At 42.2% G+C, this 23,292-nt stretch overlaps 3 protein-coding genes across 3 annotated transcripts in view; 2 read left to right on the top strand and 1 right to left on the bottom strand.

The window, feature by feature from the left end:
- Window positions 1–324, bottom strand: part of rnf13 (ring finger protein 13) — a 39,428-nt gene extending 39,104 nt beyond the window's left edge. Inside the window, exon 1 of the mRNA XM_070960696.1 lies at window positions 123–324. The gene's annotated coding sequence lies outside the window, so the exon portion shown is untranslated. The remainder of the gene's footprint in view (window positions 1–122) is intronic.
- A 2,325-nt stretch (window positions 325–2,649) lies between these two features.
- LOC139330088 (protein ANKUB1-like) lies at window positions 2,650–6,852 on the top strand. Its single transcript, XM_070960819.1, has 6 exons — window positions 2,650–2,739; window positions 2,980–3,123; window positions 4,438–4,654; window positions 5,047–5,161; window positions 5,241–6,146; window positions 6,663–6,852. The coding sequence occupies exons 1-6, from the start codon at window positions 2,650–2,652 to the stop codon at window positions 6,736–6,738; spliced, it is 1,548 nt and encodes a 515-aa protein (XP_070816920.1). The 3' UTR covers window positions 6,739–6,852.
- A 1,122-nt stretch (window positions 6,853–7,974) lies between these two features.
- On the top strand, window positions 7,975–22,326 carry ppp1r2 (protein phosphatase 1, regulatory (inhibitor) subunit 2). The gene is made up of 6 exons (XM_070961368.1): window positions 7,975–8,346; window positions 15,032–15,139; window positions 15,637–15,720; window positions 18,134–18,237; window positions 19,781–19,966; window positions 20,529–22,326. Exons 1-6 carry the CDS (start codon window positions 8,216–8,218, stop codon window positions 20,546–20,548), a joined length of 633 nt encoding a protein of 210 aa, XP_070817469.1. The 5' UTR covers window positions 7,975–8,215; the 3' UTR covers window positions 20,549–22,326.
- The last annotated feature ends 966 nt before the right edge of the window (window positions 22,327–23,292 follow it).

Raw genomic sequence — 23,292 nt, 5'->3', positions numbered from 1 at the left:
ACTCAGTGGCCTGGTGTGGACACCCTAAAACGTGAGCAGCTACCAACAAAAACAGAGCGTCTTGTGCGGGTGTTAGCATGATGCTAACATAGGTAGCTAGCTGCCTTGTCGTGGGTGTTTACCTTTATTTCTGCCTGGAGGTTTATCTTGTCCGAGAATTTAGCTGCTGGCGGTGACATCGCTCTCCTTTACTATGCGTCGTGTCAGGGAACATGTATGACAGCGAAGGTTTTGGATGCACGTCATCCCGTTGGAACGGTGAGTCCGAGAATATGGACATAAACGTTACAGTTTAATCCCCTCCGTTAGCTCCTTCTTTCATGTGAGAGCGCAAACTTCCGCCACATGCGCCGCACCGTATTCAGCTTCTGATTGGACGAGATACGCGCCAATCATTTTATTCCGGAAATGACTCCAGACGTAAACATATCCACGTGATGGTACACACAGCCGTTTACTGCCATATATAGGAGCTTGAACTGCCTGAACCGAGCACCTAACATATATTTACAGCTTTACTACAGCTGCAACAGTGCATTATGAGATTAACTGGCCGCAGAACGGGTTATTTAAAAACTATATACTTTAAGCGGAAAGGGCAAACACTCTTTTTCATTGGCACAAATGTTGTCACCCTTCCCCCTCCAAAAAACTGTGTTGAAAACAGTTAAACACTTTTAAATCTCTAGCACCCTCTGTAGTAAGTGGGGTGCATCTTCTTTTTAGTGTTAAATGTTGCAATTCATGGGCTCAGACCTTTTTATGCCAATGCCAATACCAGTGTTGGAAAGTAATAGTTTATTCACTAGAATACTGGTATGTTGCATTTGTGAGGCTCTGCATGTAACAATACTTGGAAAGCTTTGTATGTGGATTAAAGCTTCACATTCATAACAAAGAGTAAATTACTCAAATCTGATGCATTGTTATAAGATTGCAGCATGGAAACTTGATGATGTCACTATGCCTGAGGGGGAACATTTTTCTTAATGAGCACTTTAATTTTTATTTTTTATTACATTTTGCTGTTAATAATCATTTTAACATTACCATTTAATCATCCATAAAATAATGGACATCACAGTGTCCCTTATAACCAACAACTGCAAGCTGCAGAATATTGAAATAAATACTAATACAATTAATCATAGACATCACCAAAATAAAACAACATTTCAGCTTCAATAAAAACTCTTAAATAAACAAAAGATAAAAGAATCATCAAACGATAACAAAAAAAAAACCCAACCTAAAATGAAGAGAAACTACACTTGAAACTAAAACAATGAAAAATTAGACTTTAAATTAATAGTTCAGGGTGGTAAAAAGGAGTGACTGTGCTCCACTACGGCAGCCTGAAGGCAGTATGTCTCTCTTTTATTTCCTTTAATGGATTACGCAACATGCATCTACATTTCTATAGATTCCATTTGTGCTCTGATTTGTACACAAAAAACAGAAATCATCACAACTTGCAGGTCTTGAACCTTGAGAAATGGAGGTACTGTTTGTTCCTAGGCAAGATTGAACATAAAAACACTGTGAACAGCTTCAGGCTTTAAAAGGTCAAATGCAAACTAACAGTCTCCTGTAAAACTGTCAACAAACTTTCCAACTTTTCCTCCAACACTCCAACAGTGTGAAACCAGTGGAGTCCTTCTGCTTCCCAGCCAAAAGAGCTGACGTAAGACCGCATCTAGGCTGGGTCTACATTTCTAAGTGGAGTCACACATAAAACACACATAACATAACTGTTATCATACTGGACTGTATTGCTGTGTAATGTCTTCCTCAGATACTAAGTCTGGAATTACTCCTGAACTTTGCGACTAAGGTTCCAGGCACGTGCAGTAAAGTCTGATTGTAAAGAGAGAAGTGAGGTGTACAGATGAGATTAAATCTAAGTCCAGTTTTCTGGCTCAATAACAGGATGTTATCACACACAACACAGCATTTTATTACACATCTACATATGCTGGGATAGACCTCTTCTTTGTGATTTACAATGTACTGAATATATGTGCCTGTACAATGTTGTACTGTGATTACTTCTGTAATATGTTAACAGTACTTTTCTGTCTCTATAAAGTTATTTGAGATTTGTGATGAAGACATACTAAACTACACTTTAATATGTGCCGTAGTACAAGAGAAAAATAACATACAGCATATTATGCATATTAATGTATGCTTACACCATGGCCAATCCCAGGCATGTGGGCTTTTTTTTTTTTAATTACTACACTCTTTCCAAAACTTTTGATCAATTTCATCCTAATTTCTTGCCCTTTGATATCTTTCTGTTTACATTATGTGAATGTTTGTCTGTTGGTTAACTTTAAACTTTTAACTCCACCATGTCACAAAGCCAAAAAGATAAGCCAAGGTTTATCAACTTCTGTACAAATCGACAGTTTTGAAATACAATTTTTTAAATGCATCTATCAAATAATTTGGATTTAAAATGGTTTTGTTGACTTGTTAGACTCCACTTCGCAAAGTGGTGTTTTTTTCCAAACCCTCCCCACCCATCTCTGGCTCCCCTCCCAACAATGACTTTTGCCACTGAAGAAACACACCACACACACTCTTTTGTCCAACCAGAGCACCACAGAGGAGCCAGACCAACGGAGGACGGATGTCCCGACCATGAGGGTGTTCATCTGCTTCGAGGGCTCCTCTGAGCCTTTTGACATCCCCCCAGATCAGACTGTGGGGGCCATAAAGCAGGTGGTGAAGGTAATAAAAAAAAGCTACAGCAGTGGTTTGCCATCACTGTTAATGGACCTTAATTTTCTTGTTAAGTTTTGACTGCATTTTGAAAATCTGCCTGATGATTCAGATTCAGATGATTCACACATCATGTTGCTTGTTATGGTGAAATACTATGCATTGTATAGTATTGCCTAACAGTGATTAGTTAGCAAATGTAGCTACAGGCGCTGAACATGGTCTAACAAGAACTGTCTATTCCTGCAGGATAACTTTCTTGTGCAACTCACTGATGACAAGCAGGTCCGGCAGCACCTGGAACTGAGCTACGGTGGTGCAGCGCTGCAGGACAGCTGGGCTCTGTGCGACGTGGGCATCACAAGTGGCAGTGCTATCCGATGCCTGATGAAGGTATTAAATTATTTTTAGAGATTTTCAGCTGTGTTGGGATTTGCAGTAAATACAATCAGATTACAACGACACACATTGATAGAGGATGATGAAGTGATTTTTTTTGCTTTAGGCCTAGCATTTCATAAGCTATGTTTAAAAATGGCTTACGTAAACAGATGATTGCAGTGCATCAAAATACATTTTATTTGCACAAAAACAAAACATTAATGAGCAGATGTTTATTACTCATCAATTTTCAGGGAGGTCAGAGGTCACATACATGTCGTGTCCTGGAACTGATGCATATTTTACTTCTTGCTCAGCAACACTTCACTATATGCTTGCTGTGACAGGAGCTTCATGTGTTACAATCCCCTCACTCACTACATACAATCACTGACAATTCACTTGAAAAACACATTATTCTTAATCTTTTCAGTTCAGGGCAGCTAAATTAGTATCTTTCTGGATGCATATTCATTACTTGTACTCAATTGTCATCAAAGGCATCCTTCTTACACTGCATGAATTTTGTCACAGACTGGTGCACTAATAGGGAACAAGATGTTCCCATGTGAACGGCAGCTCGGAGGGAAATGAGTTTATGGCTGCCTGAGATCTACAGCTTGTCCCCATTACTCAGTTTGTAGTATTGGGACATGTTCCAGGCTCATCACCAGGCAACCTTGTATAAAAGTTGACAGTGGTAAGCATGTGTGTGTGTCCCTTTTCAGCTTTTGTCATTACTTAATGACCTCTCATAAAAATAGTTGTTTTTCTACAGGCCTTATCGTGTTTGGGTCCAGTTTCACTCTCCACACTTTTGTATGTCTTGTTTGAGGCACTTTGCTTTGACATTTCACATCCTTTGTTTATTTCACATAAACACATTTTTGTCCACTTTAATAGGTCACCCCTGGTTCTCAAAAGTGTATTTATATACATGTATTCAGACCAAACCATTTGTATGCAAGATGGTAAATCGTGGACAGAGCTTTTGCAGGTTTTATACACTATGTGCACTGCGATAAGCTAGACAATTCACTGTATACAGTATATTTCATCCTTTTCTATAATATAAGGCAACCCTTAATTTAATTTGATTACAGGAGTTGCAAATGAATATACTGCAACTTAATGGTCTAAAAATGTGAAATTGTCCCCTCCTAGTTTTTTGTTAGCTGACGTTAGAGTTTTTGGTTTTGAGGTCATCACCCCTTCAGCAGGATATGATACCTTTTTGAAATAAACACAGGGATTCGTCATGCGACCTCACTTACTCTTTTGTCCTATTAACTGCAGGGCCTTTGTGCCATCATGATTATTTTTCAGAGTGAACGAAAGCCTGTGATGCGGGTGTTCAACGCTGTGACAGGAGAAACCTCACCAATCATGGGAAGTGAGGCTCTCCTGCATATGTCTGTGGCTAGACTGAAAACTGTGGTGTCTGTGCAAAGTGGCCTCCCTGTCAGCACCTTCAGACTAAGCACACCCACTGGTGTACAACTCTATGACTGCAACCAACTGCAAGACTATGCCATTGAAGTGGGTATGGCCTGCTATCTGTCTGTGCTGCTTTGTGACTGATGTGTGAACTTCAGAGTGAGTGCTGTAGCCAAGTATCTTTAAAATTGTGAATGGTCGAGTAATATTTTAGTTGATTTAGTGAAAGGTTAGATATCATGTTTTTGTCTTGGCTTCTAAAAGGTTAGATTGCTTCCAGTTGTATAACATATGCAGTATTTAATCTATACTGAATGACATTTGTATGAACTTGGTATTACATGTAGCCTCTATCTGCTTGTCTCTGTTCTACTTTCCTCTGTAACTCAGTGGGTTTTCTCAGAGCTGGTGTCTTTTATCAGACTTTCCAACTCTCCAACTTGATCAAACAGAATACATTTATTTGAAAGTCCATACTTTTTTTTTTTTTCAACAAAGGCGCTATTCTCCGGTTGGACACGTGGGATGGATGGGTGGAGTTCCTCCAGGGTTGCCTCCTGGGCCAGAGATTGACAGTCCATAGCCACCTCTCCGAGAAGAAACCAGTGATGAGGTCAGAAATTATCTTCACAAATAAAAGTGTGACAAGAATCGAACTGTTAAAGTGAATCTTTTCTGTCCTGCTTTTCCAGGTTTCAGCTGCAGGTAGCGCTCTACATCGCTGCCTCTTTAGGCCACCTTGATCTGGCTGAATGGTTGCTGGAGAGGGGGGCGCATGCTGAGCATCCAGTGGGAGTCCATCCATACCGCAAGTGGTGCCACCAAACCGCCCACCCAGATACCCTAAAGTGTCCCATCCACATCGCTGCAGAGAGCAGTCAGCTCCTCATCCTCAAACTCTTTATCACCAAGAACCTTTTAACCTTGGCTTGTCGGGACCCTGCTGGCCATGACCCTTTGAAAATTGCTCTTCAGCGAGGTCACAGGGATTGTGTGCGCTATTTAGCCAACAAGCTGTGTTCAGTAGTATCCCTGCCAACCTTGTCCCTGTCCATGCGTATATACCTCCAAATTAAACGCTGGGCGAGTTTGGGGCGGAAAAGGGCAGCCTCCAATCGATGCCAGGACATCAGCGCTGCCTTCAAGACCAGGGTGGGGGATATGTTGTTGGTAGATGGCTTCAACCAACCAAATATGTCTTCTAGATCTAGGAGGGCTGTGATCAAACCAAGGAGAACAATTAGGTCCAAAGCTTTGCAGCCCTTACCTCCTGTCAGCACATTATTTTCAGCATCACACCTCCCCTCCAAAACAGCACCAACCCAACTCACCCTGCAGTCTGTGAACCCTGGTGACTTGACAGAGCAGAAACAAGGTGCAAAAAGTAGTAAAGGTGGCTTTTTGGATGAAATCAGTGAGGAAGACAGCAGCTTAGGCAGGGGCAAGTTTATACTCCCGCCAATCACCAGCAGCAAAAGCATTCCCAGACCGGTGTTTGTTGATGCATCACCAAAATCTTCCCACATTCTGGAGTCCTTCTCTCACCGCTATGGCCGAACACCAAGAGATAACGCCATATACTGCTTGACTATAGCCAGGTCTCTGTCCTTTGTACTGTACAGTATATTATATGTTCATATGCAATAAAAACACACCCTGATGAGTCTAATTAATGCCATCAATTTGAGGTTCACAGCAAAGGATATTTAAAGATTTAAAATTATTTACACAGTACTTCATTTTCCGTCTGTAATTCTGTCTGTAGTTGCTAATTCAGTTTTTGTACAGATGTATTCACTGCTCTTGGTAAGTAGGGTACTTGCATTTACTTTTGTGTAAGTGGCACATGTACAGTAAGTCATTAATTACATTGAAGGTGCTTGAGGGGCTTCTGTAATGAGACTGACCTCTGCATTACTTTTTACACTTTGTGCTACATGGTTGGATTTGCTGGGAAATTTGAATGTATAAATAATTTTGTGGCACAACAGAAGATTTCTTTACTTTACAAAACAGGAAGATCTTAATGATTGATAAGGACATATAGATGTTAATCCAATGATATACATGACAGCTTTAGTTTACTGTATGTAATGTATGTGTCTCTTATACAGTACCTTCACAGAGAAGCCTTGGCTGAAGCAGCTGAGCATAGCACGGACCCTGATCAGGAAGCGCGTCTACACCTGATACTCATAGATCCTGGTGCCACAGCCTAATTCCATCCAGATCTGTCACCCATCAGCCCAACTTGCATCGCCTGCCTGAAACACTGCTGACAATGAAGGATCCTTCAGAGTGACAACTGAGGAGCATATCTCAGGCTTAGTTTGTCATTGTAAGTTAAACCTGTCTGCTTTAATGCGCTTAGCCCAATCTCTGCCTGTTATGCAGATAGATAGATAGATAGATAGATAGATAGATAGATAGATAGATAGATAGATAGATAGATAGATAGATAGATAGATAGATAGATAGATAGATAGATAGATAGATAGAAAGTCCAACAAAGTATTTAATCTAAGACAGCAGTACTTGCCCAGCTTTTAACTTCTTTGTATGTAATATCTATGTGCAAGCATTTGGCAGGTGCACCTATGTACAAATAAACAAAACAATGTGTATCCATGGCAGTTTTGGCCTCATGTCATGAGACTGTGACAGCCATAACACCAAACTCTGATCATGCACCCTGTGATTTCACAGTGGCTCTGTCCACTATTTATTTTACAGTCTACGGAAGAAGCTCAGAATGCCCTCCTAGCTCTGCAGCATTTCTCTCCTAACAGGACAACTCATTGAGATTAATAGTGCCTTCCGAGGGATGTATAAAGACAAGGATAATGCAGATAACTGACCCAACAACATTTTACTACCAGGTTTGAGGTTTTACAGATATGACTTTTACAGGGGTTTACAGCATAAAATGAAAGATAACATAACATAGATGATTTGTAGAATGCTTTTGTTGGTATAAATAATTTGTATTCTTGCATCTTTGTTCTTAAAAGTGACAATTAAATGATACATTCAGAGTGACTGGTTTCTATGCAGATGTATTTCTTGTACATGCAGTGTTGGGAATGAACACAATGTTGGGAGGGAATCATTAAAATTGTTAAAAAATGTTGTAGATATGTTCTAGATACAAAGATAATATTGGAAAGAAAAGCAATGGGATTTCAAATGAAACCACTGGAACATCAAACAGATATTTTTCAAGCTCAGAGAAGTGTGTTTTATACTCAAATTAATATTTTTAGCAATTTATTTTGCTATTTATGAATTTATATCAATTTCTAAAATACAAGGCACAAGTCGCCTTCATGACACAGAATTTTCCGAGCACAGAAAGGCAGCATTTGTAATTCTCACAGGACCGTCGACGCTAACGCTTTAAAATCTCGCGAGATTGCGAGTCTAGTCGACCCGCTAGTCGTGCTGTAACCCCGCCAGTCAGTGAACAACCGGAGAGTAGACATGCTTAACCAGCAGTGCGCGTAGGATCCTGCCAAGGCTTGTCCTGACTTCATGGAAGAGCACTGAGTTATGACGGGGGTCATGCTTAAAACTGAACCTGTTGGCAACTGATTCGCAGAAATAACACTCAGAAAATCAGTTGAATAGAAATAGTTGAGCCAGCCGGTCTGACAGTCAGCGTGTGGGAATGGCAGCTCCCCGGCCGATAAAAGGCATCCTGAAAAACAAGAACAGCGGGACAAACGTCAAATCGCTGCCCGTCGACGTACAGGCAGAGATTCCCGAACAAGCCCCTGGACTCTCGGAGGATGACCAACAGTAAGTTTTCTTATTAGCTGTCGCGAGGTTGGTAGCCAGGTATCGTTAGCTAGCTAGACACTTGTTAGCCTTTCTAACGTTACTCCCCTGTCAGGCTAACGTAACGTTAAATGTCAGCTATTTGGCTGTCAGTGCTCGAGAACTGCATACGCTGTCTCCGTGAAAAGTTTCTGGTTCTTTCTGGGGACTGTGGGGTCGTTTCTCCTGAACGATGAAATCGTGGTGACAGAGTAACCAAAAGCTAACGTGTACCTCTGCCAGGTTAGCTTGTTCGCTAGCCAATAATGTCAGTCACAGCAGGTAACTGCATGTGTTCGTAACGGCTGTTAACGAATGTTCACAAAGACGCGAAACCACAAAAACTGAGCGTCGACTTACTTAACTGAACTTAATTTAGTGGTAATTAAAGAATATGGTTAATAATTATCGCTACACAGTGACAACCCATAGACAAAAATGACCAAAACAGGACAAATTAACACCAACTCAAACAGAGGTCGCGCACTAAGGCTCATACCTGTACAGTAAGTGTTGTTTACACCCAAAGTTATTGTCATATTCTCATCTGTCATTATCATCATTATCACCGTCTGTCATCATCATCATCATCATCATCATCATCATCATCATCATTATCGTTTAAGCCTTAAATTACGAAATTCAAGTGTTTGCTGCTTAAAGTTTTTGACAGGCTATGTGAATCATGGAGACTGAAACGAGCCCAAACCAATTGGTAGGAAACCCAGACCTGGATGTACCCTGAACTACATCTCTGGTGACAAACACTTGATGAAACATCTGACACTGACAGCTGTGTTACAGGCCTGCGCTGGCACAGACGCCTTAGTCTGTGTCAAAAGAGGCAGCAATCTGTGGTAAACAAGACTGTTCTGATCTGATAATCCCACTCCAACCTCTGCTTTAGTTCTCCTGCAACATATCATAAGACTGCAGTTTAATATTGACCATAATCATCATAACTGTTGTCCTGTACACTTCTCATGTGGCCTTTAGTCCAGGCACCTATTAGATGCGTTGTTAGAGGACATCTCAGATTGCTCTGCATGACTTCCATCGTGATCTTGGCCAGGATTATAGTCTGGCTCATTCATCCACATGCATTGAAGGACGCCAAACTAAAATATCCACTGTGTTGGATGGCAATGGAGCAATTCAGATGTGGTCAAGAACATTGGAGGGCAAATCTCACAGTTTGGGGGCGCGTTGAGGATCCGTAATGATCTGCTGACATGCAAATCATGATAACTTGTCTGGGGTTGCTATTTCAGCTGTTTTCCAGTAGGTGCTCAGCCTCTGGGTTGGCCTGGAAGTTGGTTTCTCTCTCTGGAGCCTTGTCCTGTCTATGCATTGATATCATTGACACTGACACTTTCACTGTGGCAGCGAGACATAACGCCCCAGATCACCAGCCCCTGTTCAGTCTCCTCGGCGCTCTGCTCTCCCACAGCCACCTCTCAGTCGTCTCTCTGCCCCCAGGAAGCTGTGGACATGCAGAGCTCTCTGAGTGAGGCTGTTGAAATAGATTGTGTTGTTGCCGGCATAGCCATATTTTAGCAACGGTGGCATTATAATGGAAATTGATGAATATAAACTCAATTTTAAAAGCAGCCACTGCCACATTAGGGTCTGAAGATTTCAAAGTGCCCTGGAGCAAGTGTATCTCAATGCAAAGCACATCTGCCAGTCTGCTTTAAAAACACAGGCTGGAAACTATTACAAACAAAAACATTATTTGAAACATGTTGCCAACAAACAGGACTTAAAATATGTTGATGTGATTAAGTCTCAAAAATATAAATACACAAACATATGAGGCCTTTGTAGGCTTTACATGAATTTAATTCTGTCTGATTTACAGTCAGGGCGATGAATTAACACCACCCACCTGCCAAATGCTGCTAAATGTTTGGTGCTAACAGGAGTTTCTGCCCTCGGTAACAGTTGGGTTTGGCAGTATTACCAGTTGAATATTTCCGTAGAATCATATTGAGATTTCAATTCCTTTAAAATTGTGTCTTCCACAAATTAGAAGTCATTCTAAAAAATACATGGTTATAGCATGATGCTTCTGCTCATGTATATACAGCAATATCAAAATGTATCAGCTTCATGGTTCTAATATCTATATGTCCTACCAGTTATTTTTGAAGGTATCTAGCAATTCCAAAAGTTGGTTAAGGTTGGATGTTGAATTTGTGATTTATGTGTCTCCAGCCTCTCCTATGCTGCCAGGTCTAGACATCAGTACCAGTCCTCTCTGAGCAGCAGCGTGAGAAATTAGGCCATAGAAGGGTGGCAGTTATTAGTGAATTCCATTCCCAACAGTGAACCAAGCTTTTTCTGTGTTGATACAAAAATAGTCTCTCTTTGAGCGAGGAGGAAGTAAAGGAAAAAGAGTTTTCTGGAAGGATCCTGTGTGCAGCCAAGCAGCACGGAGAAGGCTGACCATGCTGTGCCATGCTGCCACTGTCAGCTCCCAGTTTAAAACAAATACACACACCCTCATTTGTCTGGATGCATACAGAGTGCACATGCTTGCTTATATATCAGCAGATACTCCTACATTGATTTCTATCCACTCAATTATTTGAATAAGTTCTTGCTCTTTTTTTAAAAGTTTTTTTAGCTGGACAGCAGTGCTGACAACAGCCCAAACATGTTCGATTCAATATTCCTTTATTAATCCTGCGAGGGGAAATTCCAAATGTTTTCATGTTGTTTCCATGTTTTCCTCCTTCAACTGTGTGGAACATATCACACTGTCTTCCTCGCTCATTCTACAGTACTCAGAGGATATCCTGAGCTAGCTCTACAAATACCTCCCACCCAGCATTGATTTGTTTGACCACCTGTTTGTGTTATAACAATTCAGTCTCCTGTATAGATTTGTACAAAGAACATGGGCCCAGATGACTAAACACTAGCTGCTATTGGTTACTGACATTAGAGAACTTTTTTTTTTTTTTTAATTTCATGGAGACAACCTCAGTCAACACAAGTCAATTCAACTGAAGACAAGATGGACCAATGAAAATACAAAATAAATGTGTGCATTTGGTAAGAAAAGATATAAAGATGAGAAATGAAAAAACTGAAAGTGTGGGTTTTACAGGAGCCCACATGCTCTGTTTGTATATTTCCTTTGCAGCTCCGGTTCACTTCCTTTAGCACTGTAGGGCAACGTAAGGCCTCAACCATTTTTTAGAGACCGTCACTTTTGTTATTCCTTCAGTCACCCACTATTATTCAGTTAACAGTGATGTATGAGCCTCACACCCAGTCATATATAATTCATGGATGCTTCCATGAAACTCAATCTCTCCTTCACTGTCTTACAAACCTCATCCTGACTGTGTGATGGACAGTTTGACTGGCAGGCAGTGAATCTCTGACTTTCTGTACTGTGCACAGAAAAATAGCACTTAGACATTTTACCCTCCTGTATACAGGTCGTTTGAGGTCAACTGCAGGCACAGTAAATGAATGCACGGTCTTTGTTGGTGAGAAATGTCAGAATCGTCAGGTGTCTAAGCACCTCTGGGCTACAACCTCAATTCCTAAAACAGTGGCATGCTGTATAAAACATAAGTAAAACAATGTGATTATTTGTTAATCCATTTTGACATATACTCAATTGAAAACAGTACAAAGACACTATATGTAATGTTTTACTTAATCAGCTTAACTTATTTTTGTAAATAAATGCTTATTGAGTAAAAATACCTCATCAATGCTGCATTCTTGGTACAAGTGTAAATTTGTTAAAATGAATTGAAACATTTAACCTCACAAATGGTTGAAGCTGCACTTATTTTGGTCAGTTTAGCTTTAGATTCACTTTGCCAAACACTAATTCTACTTTCTCTTCAGGGAACAGTGAAAATCCCCTTGCATATGTTGTGAGGACATGGCCTTTCTCGACACCGTGACCTCTGATGTGGCCAGTGAATTCATTACTCCGCTTCTCCTCTGATGCACTTTTTCTCTAAATTCTGGAGAGATGGCGTGGCCTTAAGAAACCATTTTAGTCCTAAATCTAGTTGGCTATCCTTCAAACTTGTCTAATCTTGTGTTGCGTTTAATGCTGCCTGAGGAAGGAGCCAAAGGAAGAGTCATTTGCACTTGTGTTGAGTGTATACCAACAACTCCAGGAAAAGGCTGAAAATCTCCATCCAATTTTTATTTTTAAAAGTGCAATAGCTGGTTGGTACAAATGTTCTTTGCTGCTCGTCTGGCCATGACACAGTATGCGGAGGCAGTATATAGTGTGCATGCAGAAGACCAGTTACTCTCTCCTCTGTAAAACAAAGGCCTGCTGCTGCTGCCGCCGCTGCTGTTGTTGTCTGGAGAGCACAGGGCTGGACCTTTCCTCACTACCTTCCGACTATGCTACCCGATAGCACAGCTCAGCTCTCAGTGATGACTCACTCTATTTAATGAGTTTTCCTGAAGCGTTTTGTCGCCAGCTGTTGACCACCCTCGAGAGATAGTCATCATCACAGAAGAGATACAGCTCTATATTTAGTATGTGCTAGTAGTTGGTACTGTTTTTTTTCCTCTTGCAGAGGCAGGTGCATCATCACTGTGGTACAGGTTTTGTGATGAATGAGTGAGTGGCCTGGAGTGGATTTAAAGGAAGCAGCTGTTTGGTGGAAATAGATCTTGGTTGGCTGCTTCTGGGATGTGTTGTGTAACTACACACATGCACACAGACATATTAACATCTAGCATCATAACACACACACACACACACACACACACACACACACACACACACACACACACACACACACTTCCAGATGTTATCTCAGAGTAGTTTTTTTCAACCCTCGTGCTGAGAAGTGGAGAGAGTGGTCTTTATTTCTCAGGTCTGAACTTGCTTTAGAAAATGTTGATGAAACTATTCCTGTCCAGTGTTTCTGCCTACTCTCGGGTATTTAACCGACAGTCAGTCATATAAATGGGTGGACAAAGTAATAGAAATACTTATCAGCATAATGCAGTACAGTTCAACAATACCACAAACTGCAGCCTCTAATATGACCATACAGTTGAATGAACACCTCTCTAAAACAGGATTGTTCCTGCATTATTTTAGCTGGGCGTACCTAATAAACTGGCAACTCAGTGCACATCTGCCTTTTCATCCACTTGTTAAGCTCTCAAGGCACATGAAAGCTTGTTAAGTAAAGCTAAATACCAAAGCGACCTTCTGAGAATCAGAGTCAGTACAGCATCAGGCAAACTGACTTGGCTCAGCGTGCCCAATCAGATTGACTGATTTATTGATGAACTTCTGTGTGTGCGTGTCACTGTTTCCTGCAGGAGCTAAAGTGGTACAGACAATACCTATACGGCCCTATTATCCTGCATAAGAAGTTGATTTTCGTGGATTTTTTTGGAAATGCAAAGTGCCAGAGGCTCAGGGTTTTCCACAGGGCATTAACTGGAGAGAATATGAAAATTGATTTCTTACATTTCCTTTGATTTGCAGCTTATCTTTGGTGCGTAGGAGAAGTCCACCCTCTCTAGCACTCTGGGACAGAGATTTGCGAAGTCTGGGTGGCTCAGGTCGGTTTTGAGTGAGAGGCGTAGGGGAGCTCTGCAGCAGCAGGCAGTGGGTTTATCATCTCTGTCCCACTTCTCACCCCATGATACCCAGCCTTTTGTTCCACGAACAAGGTCAGGACTGATGTGCTGTTCCTTGGCAGGAGAGGCTAGGGAGAGCAGAGGTAGTTTAACCCAAGCTGGATAACTCCCTAAAGCACCTGGATTTATAGCTCCAAGTTTCAGCTTAGTTTGTTTGGAAATTAAGGTGATTAAAAAAAAGTGTGAAGAAGAAGTACACATGGTGCTAATGAGACAATGAAAACACCACAGGCTTATAGTAAACTGAAAAGAGAAAAGCCATTCCACATGAAAAATGGAGAGTGAGGCTAGAGAAACAAAAGCAAAATGCATCACAATAAAGTAAATTGCAGTGAAATAATGTATTTTTTCGGAGGTAAAACAAATACTTCCTCCTCCTGTCCCCTGAGCTGTAACAGCAGGTGTTCTCTCTTTATCCCCTTGAGCAAAATTTCTCATCCTGTGCAGATTTGGCTTTTGTTTCTGTGCATTTCCCGTAAGGATTTGAAAGGGCAGAAAGGATTACAGTGATTTTGAACAGAAAGCCCTGACGGAGTATGCAAAGGTGACAACTTTATTCCCCAGATGAGAATGGAACCATCTGGAGGATTAGGAACAGGTGTGTTTCAGGGAGGTAGAACAAAAATCGACTCTATTGTATTGAATGAGACTGTTGTTGGACTTTTGACCTTCTCACAGCTTTATCAGCCCTTGCGCTCACTCAGAACCTTACACACATCCGGGATGGATTACCTTGACACAAAAACAGAATAGCATGTTAGTTCCTGAAAGTCCTCAGAAACCAAATTGGGGCCGTTGACATTTACGGGCTTCTTTGTCTGCGCGTTCCCAAAATACGCAGTCTGAGTGAAAACTGGGGCACGTTCAGTCCTAGATTAAATCTGGTCACTCTTCTCCCTGGAGGAATCTGCTGGATGTGATGGTGGGTGGGTGGGTGGCTGCTGTGCAGTGGTCCATATGGAGTGCCCGTCATTTACTTCACTGTGTGTGTTTTTTTTCTTTGATTCTTTTAAAGGAAGAAGTCCCAGAAATGGGATGAGATGAACATCTTGGCCACGTACCATCCAGCTGACAAGGACTATGGCCTGATGAAGATAGATGAACCCAGCACACCTTACAACAGGTCAGAGACTTCTGACCAAATTTCCTTTTGTCTGTTTTTATTGATAACACTGTTAAAATTGTGTTTAGCTGATCCTTAAACGATAACTTAAATGTTAAATTTGAAATTATAATCCATGTGAACACTTTGATTTGTTAGATGCTTTAAAAATACATACCTCCAGCTACACTTAAAATGATCATGTACCGTGTTTAGAGCACTAACCAGTGCAGGAGTTGGAGTTGGTTTGTGTGTGTGTTGATGTTACTGGGATGTCTCAGCAGGTGTGTAATCCAATATGTCACAGTGCTGCAGGGAAGGTCACCCTCGTCACAGACCTTTCCTCTTCCTCTCCTCGTCGTCCTTTTTCCTGTCTACATTTCTCTCTGTGTTCTCCTTCCTCTTGACCCCTCATCTCCTCTGTCACCTTGTCTGTGGGGCGCCTGACCCCTCCCTCCCCCCCCCCTCCCAAGCCCCATTTTCATCTTATCTTTACTCAGTTAAATTCCCTCTTTCAGGATGGTGGGGGACGACGATGATGAGGGGGCGCTGAGTGACTCGGATGGCCACAGTGGACTCGCGGCTGATGACCTGGCATCAAAGTAAGAACTTCATGTGAATGGAGGGTGATAAGTACAAACCATGTACAGAGGGAGAAAGCAAGCAATGACAGGACGGATGGTTAGGTTAGGTTGGCCACAGCTGCTGGGGCAGTGTGAGATATTTGATTTTGCTCACTCTTAGGTGTAGCCCAGATAATCCACACTTAAACACACCTGCCAATGTCCTTGTCCTCCAACAAGACAGTGTTGTAACAAAAACTGATAAGCGTGTTTATTTTACAGCCTCTGACGTCCTTTAGACACCCAGTGACCACTTTACTGCAGCATTACACAAAGAAACATTTAGGACAACACTACAGCGCCAAAGAAGTTGCAATACTGTTTTTGTGGAAACATCAATCTTCCCCTGGAAACATGTAGTTTACACACACACATGCACGCACAGCATGAAGACACAGCAGGCAGCACACTCACTCCCAACCTACACCGCTGCCTTTGACAGTGCTCCAGGCTAGGTTCGCTAAATGCACCTTGACAAACTTCTTCATTTTTCCACTCAAAGAACATAGAGCTGAGAGAACCATGGTGAAGGTCAGCAGTGTACCCCAGACTACATTCAGCTTGGCGTGTCCTCAGACTGCTCATTGAGCACACAGTGGTGTGTTTCACTGCAGGTCTGCTCAATGTGTAACTTCAAGAGTACTAAAAAGAAGAAGTAAGCAGAGTTTTACGAAAAACTTACATGTTGCAAAATATACTGCCGCCTTAAAGGAGCCATGTCACTGTGTACCGCATCTATGATGTAATGTTTGTGTGCACGCATGCCATGTCCTAGTATGATTGCATACTCACATCCAGTTAGTTCTATGTTTTGATACAGCAATGAATTAATTGTGTTAAAAAACACATAAAACACGCCTATCTAAAGCACGTCTCTATTACATGCTGCGCACACACACAAACGCTCTGCCATGAATTAGAAACCAGACAGATATGATCCATCCCCTTGTTGCCGTGTGGAGCTTAGCAGTCCACTGTGTGCTGGTTGAACGCCAACCGACGGCATTTCTTTGTTTTCATGGAAAAGCTTCCTGCATTTTTACTCTCAGCCACCCGAGCTGCAGATCAATAAACAATGGGTTTGTGGGTGTTTCCCATCATCCTTGAATTCCAGGGAAAAGAGGAGTTATGCATTGTTTGGAATAGCTCTGCAATGTGCTTCCATAGTGCACGACTGTGAAACAGTATCAGTCAAAAGCTGACTGAGAATATACTTCTTTGGAATTATGTTTGGAATATATTTATTTTTACTTGCTATCACCAAGATGTTATTGATTTGTCTTAGATGTCTTTATATGTGTCTTACATGTCTTGACATGTCCTTATAAAGCAATTTTAGTTTGTGTGGGACAGCAGCATGGTTGCCTTACAAGGAAATGTTTTTGGAGCAGGAATGAGCTGATTGCTCGCCCAATATCTTTTTGAAATGAACGATCTTTGACTGTATTATAAGCTCTAAAAACCAAGTGGGGTGAAACTCGATCCTGTAAAGCCTCTATGTTCAGAAAAGTATGTCGAGCTGCCTTCTGAATGGAAATGGGAGCTCGAGAAGTGTATCTGCTGTGGGCCATCGGCCTTACATAAGTGCATTGATGCAGGGATGGGATGAGCTAGTTTGAGCATGTGTGCCACAGAGAGGATAGTGATTAGCTCCAGGCTTGCAAGTCAATTAGCCGTCTTTGTTTACTTCCACACAAAGTGCCTTCCATTGTTTTACGCTAAACCCTCCAGATAGTACAACAGCTGCTTTTTTCCTCTATCCTCTTGTTGTGTCACCTCGCCAACATCCACTCTGTCTCCTCTGTCATTCATCACTTATTCAGCTATACTTCATGTCTTCATGTCCTAGCCACATTGGACATGCGACACCATTACTGCTGCATTTTGCACTCTGTCGGCAAATTGCTTGTCTCCTCTCTGTGTGAATCAGGCCAGCAGTAGTACAGTAAGTGGTTAGTTTCCCTCAGCATTTGCTCCGATTCACTACTGTCCACTGAGCCATAAACCATTGTTCATTTTGTCCTCCGCTGTTAAAGCTCTTTGTGAGTGTGAGAGACGGGGATAGTAACTCTTGTTATTTTTGTCTCATGCTTGAGTGCTCACACACACGCACACGCTCACTTCCCTTCACCATCACTGTGCCTACTCTCTTTTCCTCCCTCACCTAATATCTCTCCATATGTGTTCCTCCCCTGTCTGTTTCTCTCCACAGAAAGCCTCTTCAGTAGTTTCTAAATCCATCCACAATGACTTCAGGATGGCTTCCTGATTCTATTTGGTCGTGTGCTCATTACATATGGTCAAAACAAATCACAGGAAAGGCAAAATGGGAGTGGAAATACTCTAAAGGGGCAATTAGTTGAAACTTCTTTCCTTTTTATCTTCTTTCAAGGCTGGTGGCAGCAGAGGGCTCAGAGCCTCGCTTCATGAAGGAAGAGGAGGAAGAAGAAGAGAGCAGCGAGGAGGAGGAAGAGGAGCTGAGTCCTGAAGAACAAGGTAAACATGGTCATTCTTATTATGATAATATCATGAAATCATGTTTTTGTTTCAACGGGAAACATCATGGTCAGAACTCAGCAGCTGAATGAGAAGGGTGTGAGACGGTGGCCATGTTAACGGCTGTTTCTTCCTGATGGTGACAAGTGCATCCCATAGTTCACCTGTTTATTTATACCCTCCACCTTAACACAAAGTGTCCTGTGCAGCTGCAAGGGAGACTGGTTTGGGAAAAGGCTCAAGTGTTCTTTGTGCTATTGACCTTCAGCTGACTTCCCACAGACAAACACACACACACACACACACACACACACACACACACACACACACACACACACACACACACACACACACACACACACACTCACTGTGTCAGTATGCTTTTGACCGTTCTCTGACCTTGCCCTTCAATGTGCACTCTCATAGCTCTCACTTTCAGATACAGAGATGTCAGTTGTGCTGCATGCTGCATAAACACAGGCACACACACACACACACACACACACACACACACACACACACACACACACACACACACACACACAGTGGAATATTAACAGGATAGATTTTGCCTACAAACTCTCCGTTCTTGGCCGTCGTTCTATATTTATGTCTTTACCATGCAAGTGAAAACAAGAGAACAGTCTGGAAACTGTAAACCCGATCAATGCAGCCTTGCTGCAGAGCTGTAGCATCAGCAGTTTTTGACACGCAGCTCTAGACGTGCCAGCTTGCGCCACCTATAGGAAAATTTGAACAGCAGTTTTAGAGCTGCAGAGACGAGCTGATTCAGCCTGTAGGGAATGTTGGGATGTATAAATTTACACATTCACCATTAACTAGTTGCTAACTATCATGTGCGGTCGCTGTATATTGGCTCTTTATTAGTTATTATTAAGCACTTATTGCTACTAATATGCCTGCTAATAAGCAATTACTTAATAGTGAATATGTGTATAAAGTGCTCGTACAACTATGTCCAGACATAAATTGACAAAATCTAATAACGTGGGTTGACTGAGGTCAGTCTGTGTGTCAGACTTCAGTGTAGCTGCACTGCAGTGCCGGGATGAAATGACCTCATTCCAACCTTCACTGTTTGCTTTGCATCTCCACCTGTCACGGATGTGTGCACATTAAAATCTAAATGCCAAATTTGTCAGCGGCACATCATCACTCACACTTACACTTACCGAGCATGTTCTTCATAAGCCTCTCGTTAAGTCTGTCGCTCCCTCCTTTTTACCTTATTTCAGAGCATTTACCGTCCACTACAAAGTTAGTGTTCACTACAATAAGCCTCCTCAGTTGCTTCACCGTGTCCCATTTGGAGTTCGACCTGTTTTAAAGTAAGTGTGTCACAGAAACAATAGAAATGCAGGAGAAGATTTCCATGCATGAATGTTTCCCAATCTTTCCATGGATGATGTTTTCCTCCGTAAGCTTGGACTGTACCAGCAGCATCATTAACCACCCTAAACTCTGCACGCACCCATTGCTCTTGGCAAATTACAACGATTTTCAAATGTGTCTTCCTCTGCAGCCAAAAAGAAGCATTTTCAGATGATGAGGAAGATGCACTACAATGAGGGCCTGAACATCAAGCTGGCGCGCCAGCTCATTGCCAGCGAGCTAGAAGATGACGAAGACGCGGACGAGGAGATGAGGGATGACACAGAAGAGGCGAGGGAGGAGACGGAGGAGATCAGTGTTGACCCGCCACAAGAAGGTAAGGAGAGGACGCGTGTCGGGACACATCATTTGGACAGTTTCCAGTCCGACAGTACTCACAAAGCTGTGCATCAGGAGGAGCGTTAAATGACGCACTACCTGGCCTCTTTCAGGCTAACAGCTCTTGGTGCAGTATTTAGTATTCTTTAGAAATACACAGTGACTGAGTTTTTTCTTTGGAAAGTTATACAATATTGAAATGAAAACTAAATTCCATCAAATAAAAGCATGCATGAATCCCAGAGGAAGCATCACAAGTAAAAAGATTTTGTCTTGAGAATGAAACATGAGTGTAAATCACTTGAGGGCAGCAACAAACTTTCTTACTGCAGATTAATTGTACTGAAGATATGAAAGTGGATGTCGAGGGTTTTTTGTGGACGAGATGTGACCCATTTTTAGGAGCGAATCTCTTCAATTTCCACCAGCTACTCAGCTCGGAGGATCAAAGTAGAAAGAGCGTAAGAGAAATTGGGGGAAATATTGCATTTTTTGTCTCGCTCTGTCGGTCTGTCTGTTCTCACACCCGTCTGCCTGTTTGTGTCTTCTCCCTTCTCCAGCTGATTCTCTGGACTCATAGATGAGGCCCCTCCTCCACCCTCAGCCCTGTGTGTGGGCTCAAGATCCAGACAGACGATGCCACTGCGCTCTGTGTTTTAACGCCGGGCCGTACAGCACACACACTGCTTCACCTCCCATTCAGCAACCCTCAACAGCCAATAACCTCCCGGTCGCCTGTCTGTCTCTACTGTTCCTTAGAACTGTATAATATAACCTTCAAACACACTGGTTTTTATCTTAGAATCAGTACAACACACAAATGAAGACTGTTGCTCCCCCCCCCCCCCCTCCTGTTGCCAAGAATTCCCCCCTCCCATCTCCTCTGGACTCGCACTGAAGAATATGTGAGTCTGACCCTGAAAGGAGGATCAAGGCCTTTTTAAAAAAAGAAAAAGAAATAAAAAACTAAGTGCTGGATAACCAGGACTCCCGTCTGGCCGCTCTGCAGTCCCCAGGCCACAGAGCCAGTACGTCAGCCCTGGAGGAAGCCAGGGGAAACCCCACGGCCTCACTAAAGGCATATCTGAGACATGATGACTGTGCTTATCCTGGGCGCACTCCAGACGGCTTTTATTTTTGTTTTGCTTTGTGACCAACCAATCTGTTGCGTTTTCTTTCCTCCTTCAGGACTTTTTGTGATAAACGTTGGACGCCGTGATGACCAGTTAGGTAGTTGTCTTTGTTTTTGACCCCGCAGCTTACCTGATAATTCAGGTAAGCTCTTCATATTGGCATCATGGTGTGATGATAATTTAGGATCTGTGTATTAGTCAAGTAATACATGACAGCATTACTGACATGATCTAAATTTCATTACTAAACATTTAACATCCTACATTAAAAACACAGAACATACTGTTAATTGATAAACTGTATGGCTGTTTGCTTCAGATCAAGTAGAGCAACATAGATTGTAAGTATTGTCTTGGCACTTTGACCCTGGATGTCTTATCTTACGTTCTCTTTTTACATGCAACAACACCACACAAAACCTCATTTCAAATTCTGGCAATTTTGAAAACATATATACTTCACTGAACCAGACCGTAGGCCTTTTTTCCAAATTCAATCCCCTGATCAATTTGGCACATAGGCCGTCTGTCAAGAGGCACTTTTTTCAGTCACAACTAACTCCAGCTTAAGTTGATTTGCACTTCCTGCACCTGCACATCAGTTTGTTTTGTGGAAGAGGATTGGAGGACAAGCTGGTGATCATTTTCCAAATGTTCAGTCAAGATGGAGTCAGGCTTCTGGCTCGTGTTCGTCCTGGTCTTACAGCAGTAAGGCGTGAACTTGGCTCTTATGACATTTTATCGCTTTAAGATAGTAAGAGGGACAGGATCGAAGTCCCACATGTGAGGTAAAGCACGTGCTACTGATGAACAGGACAGCGTCCCAGCTTTAAAAAGCTGCAGTTTTCAGCCCCAGGCTCTGATGTAGATCTGACCAATGAGAAACCAGCGCTCACTGTGCTCTCACTTAAATGACTTGTGTGTTTCACTTCTCATTGCGCGGGAGCTTCACCAGGAGGGTACAAACCTCCAGTGAAAGTGTGTCTTCATCACTGTAGTTCATGTCGTCTGATCTACTCGTCGTGTCTTGTACGACGCAGCTCGGAAATGTCAAAGAAGGAGTTGCTATTGATGCTACTGATTTTAGTGAAAGCAGATGGTGGCGGTGGAGTTAACCACTAAGGCTTATTGGAGGTGTTTCAATGATTTTTGCAATGTCTGGGGTTCCTATCACTGTCACAGTTAGTCTTAAAAAGTTGTTGGATATGACAAACGCTCTGAGGAAGGAAGACAACGATCCTGGTGCAACCGAATTCGCACTCCTCAGCACTATCCGCAGTGTACGCGCGGCTGAAGAACTGAAGGCCCTGAGAGAAAAGCATGGAGGAACCCTGAGTTTGTCTTGAAAGTGTGGCGCTCTGTAGGATGGAAATGCAAAGGATCAAAGACCAACAGGGTGACTGCAAACATCCCGTTGCACTTTTTTTTTTGTTCTCATAGCTTTGTATTTGGTGGCGTTTATCTCTTCGCAATCCAGGTTAAAGCAACTTCCTTTTGACTTTGTCCACCAACCAACATGAATTTGGTATACTGAGTAGACAAAACATTAATTATCGTGGAGTATGTCTGGAAAATCTGGATTTTGACAATTCTGTTAAACTTGATAGAACTTCAGAGAAGCTGATGTGATTATTTTCTCACTGAAGACAAAAGGACAAGCTCGTCCCGAACATGACTGACGTGATCACCCCGTAGGTGGTTATTATCTGTCAAACGTGCCTCTTATGTATTTATGTACACGTGTGTAAAACAAACAGACTGTTCTCCATGTTACTGTTTTTCTTTGTGTGTGTGCTGTTTTCCCCTTTACCTCACATGCCCATTGTCTCGCTTTTTGTTGTCACGCCACTTCCTGCCCCATTTGGATTGTTTTCTAAGGATGACAGACTGTTAAGCAGTCCCATGACTCTGCACTGTGTGTCTGTTTCAAGATGACGTGGATGTCAAATCCATGGGTTTTTGTATTTCCAGTTTGCATGTTCTTAATCATGAGATTGTGTGTTTTCTGTTTTGGTTTTGTCTCGAACCATTAAACAAATGTTGTTAGGAGCTCTTGTCTGGTGTGGCTCATGTTTGATCTGGAGATGCACTAAAGATAAATGATGCTGAAAATCGACCAGCCATGCAGATATCCGACAAAGTTTGATTAAAGCATCTTGAAGTCTGAAATTACAGCTTTTGTCCTCCCTGG

This window comes from Chaetodon trifascialis, chromosome 4, assembly GCF_039877785.1.
Source record: "Chaetodon trifascialis isolate fChaTrf1 chromosome 4, fChaTrf1.hap1, whole genome shotgun sequence".
In the NCBI taxonomy this organism is placed as follows: Eukaryota; Metazoa; Chordata; class Actinopteri; order Chaetodontiformes; family Chaetodontidae; genus Chaetodon; species Chaetodon trifascialis.
Note: the sequence above shows the minus strand (reverse complement) of the source record. Positions and strands in the feature narration are given on the sequence as shown.